The sequence below is a fragment of the Onychostruthus taczanowskii genome, unplaced genomic scaffold (assembly GCF_017590055.1).
Source record: "Onychostruthus taczanowskii isolate IOZ18803 unplaced genomic scaffold, ASM1759005v1 scaffold121, whole genome shotgun sequence".
In the NCBI taxonomy this organism is placed as follows: Eukaryota; Metazoa; Chordata; class Aves; order Passeriformes; family Passeridae; genus Onychostruthus; species Onychostruthus taczanowskii.
In genome coordinates, this window is record NW_024498363.1 from 365,460 (window position 1) to 378,467 (window position 13,008).

Sequence of the window (13,008 nt, forward strand, 5' to 3'; positions counted from 1 at the left end):
TGTGTTTGTATTAGTATAGCAGTCAGACCCACCAGTGTGAGGATTACAGTTGGTTTTTACATAATGGATTATCCAAGATTAAGTGTTTTATTCAGGCACACGAGCAAAAATAACCAATTAGTGACTTTGCAGATTCCTTATTTAAAGGGAGCTGGAGGGCAATTGACACAAAACCCTCCTGCTACCTGCAGTTCAAAGATTGAAGCAGAGTAGTCTCAAGGATCTCCAACATCTCTACTCAGCAGGTAGGTCTCTCTTCAGCAGAGGTGGATCAGACTGGCATATCTTGCAGCAGGGAAATGCAGCTTAGGTGGCAGCACCAAGGAACTGTAGTGTAGCTGCATGGGTGTTTGGGCTCTGGGTTGGTAGCTCAGCTTGGATGGTGCTGACAAGTGTTAGATAACTGTTTTATCTTAGCATCAGGACAGGTATTCAGTGTCAAATGCTCTGCAAGGATATATCATGAAGGTTCTCTCTTCCTGAAGTCTGAGAAATATGCTGGGATATGGATGAGTGGGATACTCAAGGAGAAAAACAGCCATGGGCACCTAGTTGTTGTGATGCAATGACAGATCAAGCCTCTAGAAAATTAATATTATTTGTCATGTCATGAAGGAATGATCAGAGGGCAGCCAATACCAAGGTGTATTATGCCATTAGAATGGGCACCTAGGAAAGGCCTGTTTTGGCGAGCAGAAGTGGTTGTAAAGAAGACAGCTTTGCTGGCTTGAAAGCAAAGTGGACACTCACTGTGAAATAATTAGAAACAACATCTTTACAATATACAGTGCTTTACCAGAACTCATCAGAACTTTTTTCTTCCTGTGAAAACAAAATTCAAAACATTTCAGTTTTTTACCAATTCTTACTGACCTTATCCATAGTCTGGCTTGATTTATAATACAAAAATAGAATGAATTGCATTACCACTAATGGCAAGCAAAATACTCCTCCAAAGTAATTGCCATTGATGGTCAGTTTTGGCTGAATTTAGGCACCACAATGACTCAATATCAGTGGAAGAGCTGGTTATCTACTTAGTATGGAAAGAAACTAGTGTTAAAGTGATGGAAATGCATCTGTAGCACTAGCTACCTCCATCTACTGCATGAAATAAACTCCCATGTTTGCTTTTGTCTTGCAGAATGAAATACGCACAGTATGTTTTCCTGGCCTCGGTCTTCTACACTGTTGAATATAGCCTAGCTCAGACCTGTGCAGTGGAGTCTTTCTCTGTGAAAGACAATTTTGATCCAAAAAGGGTAATTACAGTTACTTCAATAGTACATGTGAAGAAGATTTACATATAAAATGTTTTTCCAGATTATGTGCTTTGTTCATCTAAAGGGGTTCTTCACCAAAAAGCTAACTTCTTTCATATTCTGTGTTGCTGATGCTGTTCCTGTAGTTTTCTCAGTACTGTTTAACCTTCTGAACATTACAGTAAAACTGGCCTTGAAAGCTAGGGATGTTACTAGAGTTCATAATCTGTGACCTTGGCAGAACTTTGAGCTTCAAGCAGTTCCGTGAAAGGAACAATTTAGATCCACATCAGAGAGGAAGCTCAAGCCCAAGCCCTAGGGTACTTGCACCCACCACTAGTCATTCTTGGGAGTTATAGCAAATGGAAACTTTACCTAGTCTGGTATGCTGAACACTGACTCCTGTTTAAACCCATCATTTGGGCTTCTGAGGAGAAAATGAGGGCTAACCTGCTGTTGGAAAGGTCCAGTGTCAGTATTTATGTTAACTAATGGTCAGCAAACACCACAATTCCAGGGGTAGCTGGGAGGTGGCGAGCACTTTGTCTATACAAGACTAGCTTTGCTTTGTAAGAAATCACATCCAGGGAGAGCTTTGGGAATATCCTAGTTTGAAAAAGTCAAAGCTTTTGCTTGGACTCCTGTATTTGGGAATCACGGCCTTGCAGGCTTAAGCACATAACTTGCCTAACAGATGTCATTAGCTTCACTGTAGAATCAACTTTAACACAGCTAGCTCTGGTCTTCTCAGCATTTTTACCGATAATGTTAACTTTTAAGGGTCTTCCTCTCTGTCAATCACCTATTAAGATCTTGTTTTCATTTTACTAGATATTTCTTGTACAATTTCAGGGGCCCATTTTTTGCATGGATGTATTCTTTCCCTTAATCTCACTCCATTTTTCTCTGCTATTACTCTCCCCAAAACACCTTCTCCTTGTTTTGAGCATGTAGTCATCACTTTCTTCTTTGCTGGGTGGACCCTTTTCCTCATCAGAGATCAACTGTGGCCCGTGGCAGCCACAAAGATTCTCTCCAGCCAGCTTGCTACAGTCTTTGTACCTGCAATTTGATATTATTGAACGTGGTATGGTATTCCATGGAAGAGAAGGGGCTTGAACAGGAACAGGGAAGAACCAGTCTGACTCAGAAGATGTGTTAGGATGGGAGGTGCTTTTGGTGAATGTCTCACTTCACAAGGACTGCGCACACAGAGCAGTGCAGAGCTGCTAGACCCACTTCTTCTGGCACAGAGGCAAGGGTTCATCAGGCAGCACTGCAGCATCTGTGTGCTACATTCCCTCCCAAACTCAGACTGGCATTTATCAGGCAGTGGGGAATTAGAAAGGCACTTCGATCACAAAATTGTTTTTGTGCTAATCTTGCCATGGTGGCTAATGCAGATATCAATACACTTTCATGACAGTATGCAGGGAAATGGTATGCCCTGGCCAAGAAGGATCCAGAAGGCCTTTTCCTTCAGGACAACATCTCTGCTGAATACACTGTGGAGGAAGACGGCACAATGACGGCGTCCTCCAAAGGCCGAGTGAAGCTTTTTGGGTGAGCTCTTTTGACTTTCAGCTCTAGCTGCTGTCATGAGGTACTGGATGAGGGGGGCATGGATGATGACCTACCCTGAACACACAACATGGCTGGGGAAAAGCCTTCATCAAAAAGGGAAGCTTAGCCAAAGTATTAGATTAGAAGCTAGAGGTTAGACACCTTTGAGCCCTGAGACTCTTCACAGCCTGGGTCAGGTTTGGGTCTGTCACAAAACTACTGCAAAAAGTTAACAATTAAGTCAAATCTTGATTGATGGAATGGTTAGATAAATTAATTGCAATCAAGTAAAGGAGCTAATGAAGGCTGTCAAGATCCAAGATTTCTGAGGAAAACCTATGGTTAACTCTTAGATGTAATTGCAATGCCTGAATGGACAGATGGCAGGAAGCTTAAGAGTTTTGCCTGTTGGTCATGATTACTACAAGGAATTACAGCATGTAAAGAGATTAAATAGCTTTCTGACTGCAAAAGAGACAATCTGTGGCTTCCAATATGCTAGCAGTAGCAGGTGGCTATGAACCTTGAACACCTTAACGGTGCAGCACTCCAAGAAAATTTGGGAATGGGCAAATGAGGTTTTGCAGGCATGCCATGCTGCGCAAGGGGGAAGATGCCTGAAAGGACTCTTAAGAAAACAAGTGGGGTATCAAGGCTGCTGCAAATTTTATTTCTGCAAAGGTAGGATAAGAGGAAGTCCACCCTGAGCAAGGAAGGGAATGAAGACCCTTCCACTGTCTCACTAATCCAGGTAATGCTTGACAAATGGTGTTGAAATGTGGATGGCATTCAAAGAAAACAGATACCAAACAGAGAAGGGCATTGCAACAAATGGACACCCACAGGCTTCTCAAAGGCTCTGTGACAGCTTTTCACCAGCTTGGCAGAGGAGCTGTAACTATTACTTTGCGTGTAACAAACATTCCTGTATCCATATTGCCAGGAAGGGATAGACAGGGGAGAGCCAACTCTCTGCCTCTTCCTGGGGCACAGCTACTGACCCCAGAAGAGCCCAAATGCAGATGAGCTCACTCTGCAGACTGCTAGCAGGGAGCCAAGAAACAATGTTCATTATTGTGCTTGGTGGCTGTCTGCTTGTACAGAAATGGGTGGCAAGAAGCTTACTGAACTGAAGGAGGGTCAGGGCACTGCCCCATAGCTGTACAGCAGAGTTGGGGACAAAAGGCCATGCCCATGCCTGAGGCAGCTGTGCCCAAGCCCTGAGTGAAGGACACCCATTTGAAGTTCTCATGCTGCCAGGTTTTAGCTTGATTCTTACGGATCTCGTTGCAGTTTCTGGGTGATCTGTGCTGACATGGCTGCTCAGTACACGGTACCTGACCCAACCACTCCAGCGAAAATGTATATGACCTACCAGGGACTGGCCAGCTACCTCTCCAGTGGTGGTGAGTTAAATTCCCCAGCCCCTTGATGCTTGTCAATTGCTTATAGCTGTCCAGATGTGCGTTTCCACATATAAGCAGGAAAAACAGCTCAGCTCAGATTGCTCCAAGTTCCCCTGAAATACCCTTTTGGAGGGGGCATGCTTTATCCAAGCAGTTCATTTTATCTCCACAGAAAGGGCAGCATCCAGAGACTCCCCACAAATCCTTCTTATACATGATATATATTAACAAGGAGGTTTACAGGCACCAGGCCACACACAATGGGCTCTGTACAGCCAATTGTGGTGTTTAACCTAGGGAAGCCATAGTTCCTGGGGCCCACTGCGGGCATTATGGAAGTGCTGAGGTCAGTCGCCCCTGTACTCATAGCTAAACAGAGGAGACATGTAGACTCATACTGCACCCCAGCAACAAGACACATTTCTCCTCGGATAGACACAGCTGGACTCAAAGAAATTGAGATGTTAACTCAAGTGCACCTTTCAGAAACTGCTCATGCTGTATCTTACACACCCTTCAAAGCCCATCCTTTGTGTCCAAGCCTCCCATAGGTGCAGTTCCTCAGCTGTGGAACTTGGGGAGGACTTTTAAGGTGTAAGAAAGAAGTATATTCCCTTAGTACTGGCAGATGAGCCACACTAAAAAGAACTAAGTAGAGCAAGGCTGGAAAACAGGAGGAATGTTCTACTGAGGCTTCTTGTATGGAAAATGTAATCTATACTCTATGTCCTTCCTTCCACCATGCTTGAGCAAGCAACATAAAGAGGTATTTTGTCATTGAAAACCTAGAAAGTCCTAGTCCTCCTAATACTTTTAGCCTAAGAAATAAAAGGTGAAAATGCACTGAGCATTGTGGGGAAAATTATTGTCTCAAGATGCCCTGTGTTTGTCCCAGTTCTTCCCCTCATGGTATGGAGATAAGCTGGATGTGTGACATGATTATAGATCCTTTGGAAAGCTATTCCCGCCACGTGAAGTTTGCCACCTCCCTGCTGAAGGATCCACCTCTGCTCTGTTGTGCCCGCTGTGACAAGCCTGTGTGTTCTGTTGTTTCAGGGGATAACTACTGGGTGATTGACACTGACTATGATAACTATGCCATCACCTACGCCTGCCGCAGCCTGAAGGAGGATGGCTCCTGTGATGATGGCTACTCCCTGATCTTCTCGCGCAACCCCCGCGGCCTCCCCCCAGCCATCCAGCGCATTGTGCGCCAAAAGCAGGAGGAAATCTGCATGTCTGGACAGTTCCAGCCTGTGCTCCAGTCAGGTACTTCAGGCTAATTATAAAACTTACTGAGTTGCACAGCAGGTGATTACATTTGCTGTTAATGTGACAGAACTACAGCAAAGGTAGCTGTTCTTTTTTAGCAACCTTTTCCTCATGTTAGAGCTAATAGGAAAAGAGCTGCAAAGGGAAATCCAAACAAGAACACGAGCCTGCTACAGGCTGGTTCTGCAGCCTTGAGATTGCTACTTACTGGCATCCTCTGTGTTGAACCTGGTACACTACCAGATGAAGATCAGCCTTGTTACTGTAGTAGACAGTCCAGGGATGGATGCAACAAGCTGGTGTTTCTGCACTTGGAAATGCTTGTCTTGGCCACTTGCATAACAGCATCTTACCTTGGGTCCATGCAGTATCCTCCAGGAAAAGATGAAAAGGTGCCTCCAGGAAGGACCACTCTCACACTCCGTTCCATCACGACTTGTGTCCTGTATGGTCTGAGTACAGGGATGAGGGACTCTAAGCAGCATGTCTGACTGTGCCAGCTGGCAGTGGGAGTCAGCAGTTGCTCCACATACATGCAAACAGACCATGTCTAAAGCCCATTTTCAGAACAGTTTTCTGGAGGTACAGGAGTTGATCTAGTTCAAATGTTGCCCATGAAATAGGCAGACACATTTTTAGGGCTCTGCAGAAGGCAGAAATTCTTCTTTGTTGGCAGCTGAGCACTCACACTCTTCACAACCTCACTACCTGGACTGGAAGTTGAACCTTTACTAAGCCATGTAACACATGTTCTGCACTGTGGGACAAGGAATGGCAGCTAAAACCTCCTGAACAGCACTGCTGTCAGCCAGTGCTCCACTACAGAGCAGGTACTGGCATCAACCAAGGCCATGGGCACGGTGTGGGCATCCCTGCCCCATCCCACTCTGGACTGCTCCCTGTAGCAGAGGGAAGGCAGCTGGTTTGCAGGGACATGGCTGGGTCCTCAGGAAAGCTGAAATCCCATGGCTAGCTAGGAAAGGCTGCCTGTGTCTGTGCCAATAGACAGAGAGAAATGCAAACAGCAACTTTTGCACCCTGCATCCTAGTCTTGTACTGTGATTCAGAAGTATCCTAGGAAGGTTGTAGTTATAGCTTCCAGTGCAGACCTAATGGCTGTTAATGCACTTTGCAAATTTACTTACACAGACTAAAGTTTACTTTTCTTTCTTTCCAGGGGCCTGCTAAAAGTACGCTTCTGATCCTATCCTTAAGCACAGAAGCCAGACCTCTTGGTCTTGAAGTTGCCACTCAACTAATAATAAAAAAAAAATCATAGTATGGAATAGTGTGTTTTTCCTGAAAAACACATGAAAATATTGGGGGATCTTTAAACAGTGTGCAATATAATAGTGATATTTGAATTTTCAAGGGAATACCTAATGTGGCATTTGTCAATAAATGTTTTTGAAAAAAAGGCACCTCTGAAACTGGTTTTTATTGCCTATTGTCCTGTCTGTTGGGGTGCAGAAGCACAGAGGATGCTCACTGAGGAGCAGTGAGAGAGCAGCCAAGAGTGCTCCCAGCACAGTTGGGGCAGCATCACTCCCCAGCACTGAACAGGGTGGGCAGGGCAAGGATGGTGAGAGGGGCACACCCCCTGGCAGGGCTGATTGTCAGACAGCAGCATAGTGACGGTAAGTCTGGGATTCCCCTAGAAAGTCCAGCCAGCAAGGGCAGCAAGGCACAGGACAGTATGCAGGCACATCAGTGAGACGGCTCCAGGACTCAAGAGAATGTCTGAGGCAGAGCTACCTGCAGCAAAGTTCCCAAGGGGAGAACCACAAATGCAATAAAACAGATGCTATTTCCAATAACACTGGACAATGCTTTAAATAAGCAGGTGCTTGCATTTCTAATGGCATTAACAGTAATTTGCTCCTCTCTGCCTTCATAATCCAGGTTTTGGTATCTGAAAGGTATAGAACTGAAAGATATAGAATAGAACTGGGTTTAAGGCAAAGAATTTCACAGAGAAAACCAAAAGAAGAGTACCTGGAAATCTCCATGTAGAAAAATGGAGTCAGCATTATTGACATGTATTTTCCACTGCTTTTAGTAAAATCACATTCACCTTGTGTTTCCAAATAATAAAAATACCAGTCTAGAAGACCCCAGTATCCTGCTGAACCCTGCAGTTTATCAACTACACAACTTTTTACAAGCTATAATTACCAAACACAGAGGTAAGACCAAACTGAACAGCCCCTACTCCTGAGGGCTCCAAAAGGTGTGTGGAACAAAGCTGATCTTGACTGAAGACCTTCAGAGCACTACACTGTTAAACAGCTTCTACAAGATGCTTGCACAATCTTATCCACAGTAACCAGAAAGAGTATAGAAACCAAAGGCCAGAGACACTCTCCAGGACCAGAGACATTATCCCAGGGATGCAGTGAAGTCTCTCAAACTTGTATTTCCCAGGATTTCCTGGCAATATTCGTAAGGCTCTCAACCTGCTTGAACAAATGTGTCCTTGCTCTTCAGGTCTAGGGAAAGCTACCCTGACAGAGAACAAGATTGGGAGCTACCACCTAAAGCTAAGGACAGCAACAGAGGAACACTAGCAGGCAATGCTAACAAAACCCCACACAGACAGAGAGCTACACAGTGTTGAAAAAATATCGGCCTTTTCTGCTGGACTAAGTGCAAGGTCAGTGCACTGATTGAATGTTCTCCACTTCCACCCTTCTCCCAGCAGGAAGTATTGGGGTGGAATCTGTGACCTTAGGACTTGTGTAACAACTGATTAGACAGCACTAACCCTTAGCTGAAGGACCATAGCCTTTGGCCAAAACTGTCAGACCAATACTACCAGTCTTAGAGAAGTGGGATTTTTAATGTCTGTGGTTATACTAACTGTATAACCACAGCAGATGAGAGTTGTGGCAAGAAGATACAATCAATATGCAGGACCCACTGCATCCTTATTGTGTTTGGTGTAGTCTGTCTAGACAAGATAGGCAGTGAAATTCCTCCTTAGTCATATGAGGCAAAGCCTGCAGGATCATAGAAACACAGAGGTGATTCTGGTTGAACACACCATAGAGTTCACGTGCCCCAGGAATTGTACTTGGGGGAGCATGTCTCCATCAGGACCACGAGCAAGTCCTCATTGTATGATGTGGTAAGTTAAGGAACAGATGGTAGTTACACCATACATATTTCTTTCTGGTGATGCAGGAAATGTGAAAGACATGGTAGGCTAGGGCAGGCAGTCATGAGAGTATGCTGATGAGACTTACACTTCTCTTGAAATTCTGTTGAGTTCAACATGAAACATCACAAGTATATCTAGAGGCAGACATCTTCTGTCTGCTGTTTGAGTTGGTTGATGAAAAGCAGTCTATTATTCCTGAGTTTTAAGTATGTGTATAGGTCCCAAGTCATAATCTCTGTCCTGCACAAACTTTCCACTAACAAGACAAAATAAAAAAATTGTTTATTCATTAAAAGGACTGTTGTTTTGTCCTCAGAAGGTCCTTTAGTGCTGGCAGAAAGACTATGACTGCACAACAGCAGGAGGGACCCTGCAAGGATATTGTCCTTCACACACCAGTGAACCTCCTCCAGCAAGGACACAGCAAGTCCTGAGATCAGACACTACAATACCACCTTCAAATTGACCAGTTTTCTCTGGGTTGTAGTAACTGAAGCAATCTGTGCATTTGAGTTTCTACTTCAGCCTTGATTTTTTTTTTATGCTTCAGTTATATGTAATGCTGGAATTTCCACAAGTCGAGCTATTTACCCCTTGTGCTGGTAGCCGCAGCAAGCAGCTGCATGGTACTTGGTTGCCGGCTGGAGTTAAAACATGACAGTCCTTGAGAATAGTCTTTACTTTGCAAGATTAAGTTGAGCTGTAAGCAGTTTCTACAACACAATGATCAGATCTTGTTTTTACAGGGTTCATGTGAAAGACTAATAACCAGTTTTATTTGCTCTCACAAAAGATGGTAACAAATGTAGCATATACACAATTAAACAATGTAAAATACTCAGTTGAAAGGTTCTTTCAGTTGCAAAATGGTTATATTAGCCTCACAAGCTTTTGCTTGAAGCGCAGGCAAACAATCCCCTGTTGCAGTTGCAGTTACATATATTTATTTGGATTAATGAACAGCAAAAGACATACATGAGCACTCTGCAGCCTTGCTTTGGTTATGATACTACAGAACTACTAAGCACCTGCTATCACACCTGGTGCTATGGATACTTGGCACTTCTGAAAACTCTAACTGTAATGGGGGCTGATCACTACATGTAACAGAGGAGATTAGTTAAACATGCAATTTTGGAAACACTATCAGAGTCAGCAACAGATGGTTACAGAAATCTCAAGTTTCAAGTACTAAATAGCGTTTTTCTGTAGACATTAAATGATAAAAAAAGAAAACGCCATTTCAAAAATTTTTATAATTTGTTAGAAATAAACTCATACCTGGAAATACCAACTTCACTTCTCTCTGTAAAACATGCTCATTTCTTAAAGGAATGAGTTTATATCATAGCAGCAAAGAAGATTTTCAGAAGAAATCTTCTATTTTTCATGGTTTGCACATCTATATATTTTCATCCCTGCATAACAAAATCAATACTATTCACTACAGCTATGTTTCTTCTTTTTTTTTTTTTTTTTTAATACACCTGTAACTAGTACATAGTCCTTGGTTTGATAAAGACTGCTATATTCTGATTGCCAGGGTGAGAACATTTTAAAGCAGAAGGGCTACTCAGGTAGGACATCCTAACACACTAAACTGTCCACTCAAGTTCCTACATCTTCCCTTGCTCCAGACACACTAAAATCTCGCAAGACCCTATACTTAGTATTTCTCTAAATAATTTTATTTGTTTTTCCACCTCATACTAGCAAAACAACATGCTAACCGCTAGATTTTACTTAACTGTGTACACTGGTTCTTCACTCAGGGGCAATTATCACAAGTTTAAAATTTATTTTTACTACCTCCATCCAAGCAGAATGTCTCAGTAACTTTCCTTAAATTGAGAGGGTTTTCAATTCAGTAGAACCCATGGTCCTTTTCTGTTCTGCCTGTACGGACAAGGAATTGGAGGACTAGGATGTGACAAGTGCCCCTTACTAAACCTCAAATAAGGCAAGAAATATTTCATCTGAATTCTGTGATAGAATAAATCTTTTAAGGCTAATTTTGAGTAAAAGCACTTGAACAAGTAACCAGCAAGTAAGGAGATACAAGGCCACATTTCACATGCACTGACTTTTTGCATGTTTCTTTTCTGTGCTGTAAGAGTTGAGGGTATTTGAGGTAGTTCAGCTCTCTCCTACTGTGCAAACTTGGGCACTTCTTTTTTTCTGAGACCTGAATGTTTCATCAAATATGCAGTTTTTGTTGTTATGTTGGTGAGGTGGCTGATGTCAGCAAAGAGAGCAGTAGGGGATTGTTTGTGTGACAAAGTCACTCCTCTTATGGAAAACACTCCAGCTGTTTTCACTGGCATTATCCTTCTCTCTGCAAGCCTGTTAAAAGGCACAGCTCAAACTGTGCCAGTTGTGAAAAGGGAAGAAAAAAGCAGCACCCCTGCAATTTCAGGGAACTTTGCTGTTTACATAAAGTGTTTGGCATCTGCAAGCACAGCCAGTGGTGATCTGTAGCCTGTGATCTAGGACTATCACACGCTTGTGCACATGCTTTGCAAAGCACAGGAGCTCAAACTGTTCTTTGTTAATTTCCTAAGTGTCCTAAGTAGTAGCCCTGCTACATTTAAGAGTGTGCTGTCCTTTCAGATGAAAACACAGAAGGCTCTAACTAGTGTTTCACCTTTCCCCTGGCCATGCAGAGCTGAGAGACCACTTACAGCCTGTGAGGGGAGGTGTTAGCTGTAAGGGCTGAAGGAAACCAGGCTAGGTGACAGCAATGGAGAGAAAGAGGGACTTTCAGGGTTAGAGCCTCTATCACAAAGAGGCAGTAGCTGATGGCCAAAGTGCAAACAGGTGACTTGGGCAAAAGTACAAAAGAGAAAAGGCACGGAAGTCTGGAGACTAGAGTTTTCTGTGCCTTCTCCCCTCTGAGAATGAGCTGATACCCCTGTCTCTGCCTATGAGAAACAGCTCTGGCATCTGTGTAATGGTCACAAATATTGAGAGAGCTGGGTGGAAACCCCTCTGTGAGAGAGTGAAAAACCTCATAAAACTGAAGACACGGAAGCATTCTGAAATAAACCACTGTAACTAACCAACCAAAAGAACTAAGGGATCCTTTACTTCATGCTCTGAATGTGTCTTGTTGCTGTGCACTTTTCCATCAAATCATTAAGTCAAGACAGGCTGGCAGCTAAGGCAGCCAGTTCACTCTCAGAAAGGTCCTCCATGTGCCTTTGCTACCATCCTCACCCACACAGTGAAGCCATGTTCTGTTCCTGCTACAGTTTGTGACCTCTATAAATCTTAACTTGCCCTGGCCATTAGCTCAGTGAAAAAAGGGGAATCATAAATATGCATTCCCATAATTCCTAGTTACCAGGCTGAATCCCCGTTCTATAGCAGCCTCTTACCAGTTGTGTTGGCAGTTGTGCTTGTTTGATAATGCTGTCTTTTGTGCTGTGAAGAGTTAACAGGGGCAGTTCCTTCTAACTTGTGTTTCTAACTTTATCGGGCCGTTTCCATACACCCTCCTCAGCCTGGGAGGAGTTTATTTTTCTGGGGAGTTGTCATTTGCAAGGAACATACACCACTCTGACAGCAAGCCAGGCACCACTCTTCAGCATCACTTGAAAGCTTCAATGTACCCCACAGGAAGAGAGGACAGGCCTGCCTTCCCCCAGTAGTCAATGGCACGCACTCTGTAAAAGCCGGAGACTGATCTTCCTGCAAATGAAAAGGTTAGAAATGGTCACTGTGAAACTCTGACACCTGTGGTACCGGGAGGATGTGAAGCAGGCACTACTCCTGTAAAATGCAGATTCGTGGAACAGGCTGGGGAAATCAGTTCTGCACCCTAGGTAAGTGTGTCTGTGCCTGTCTGACTAAAAATGATAACAACTTCCTCATGGCCAAGTACTGACTTTTTTATCTTGTTTCACCAAGCATGTCCTCTCTACTTACTAGGATTAGCAAGTACAGGTACAGGACTGCTTTCCCACCAGTTCCTTTGGAAGAAGGCTGTGACATCTGCAACACACAATTAGTAATTTCCTTTTTTCTCCGACTTACTTTTCTGCCTGAATTTTGCCTTTGGAACAGGTTGTGTGGGGACAGGCTCAACAAAGAAGCAGAACAAGAAGCACGCAGGCTGACTGAAAACCCTCTGCTCTACTCAGGAAGCAGCACTGCTTACTTTAAAGGTATGTGAGCTGATCTTCTGAGGTTCTGCTGCTTTTTGTCCTTGATCCAGTTCAAAGAACACAGCCTTCCCTAGCAGAATCTTTGAACACACAAGCAGTATAAATTTGGGGGTATTTTATCAAATTAATTGATTTTTATATGTGTTTTAGTGGTTTTATTCTAGAAAAAAAAGAATGCT

The 13,008-nt window shown here is 43.5% G+C and overlaps 2 protein-coding genes across 3 annotated transcripts in view; one reads left to right on the forward strand and one right to left on the reverse strand.

Moving 5' to 3' along the window:
- LOC121331482 (purpurin) lies at positions 1–6,916 on the forward strand. Of its 2 annotated transcripts, XM_041395934.1 has the most exons (6): positions 1–245; positions 1,145–1,262; positions 2,689–2,825; positions 4,119–4,231; positions 5,288–5,500; positions 6,681–6,916. In XM_041395934.1, exons 2-6 carry the CDS (start codon positions 1,146–1,148, stop codon positions 6,689–6,691), a joined length of 591 nt encoding a protein of 196 aa, XP_041251868.1. In that variant the 5' UTR covers positions 1–245; position 1,145; the 3' UTR covers positions 6,692–6,916. The 2 variants fall into 2 exon arrangements, with proteins under 2 accessions (XP_041251868.1, XP_041251867.1); XM_041395933.1 differs by having other exon boundaries at positions 1–1,262.
- Positions 6,917–10,118: 3,202 nt separating this feature from the next.
- The window catches only part of IDUA (alpha-L-iduronidase), a 45,420-nt gene continuing 42,530 nt past the window's right edge, over positions 10,119–13,008 (reverse strand). Inside the window, exon 14 of the mRNA XM_041395906.1 lies at positions 10,119–12,353. Coding sequence (XP_041251840.1) covers positions 12,253–12,353 — 101 coding nt within the window. The 3' untranslated portion in view covers positions 10,119–12,252. The remainder of the gene's footprint in view (positions 12,354–13,008) is intronic.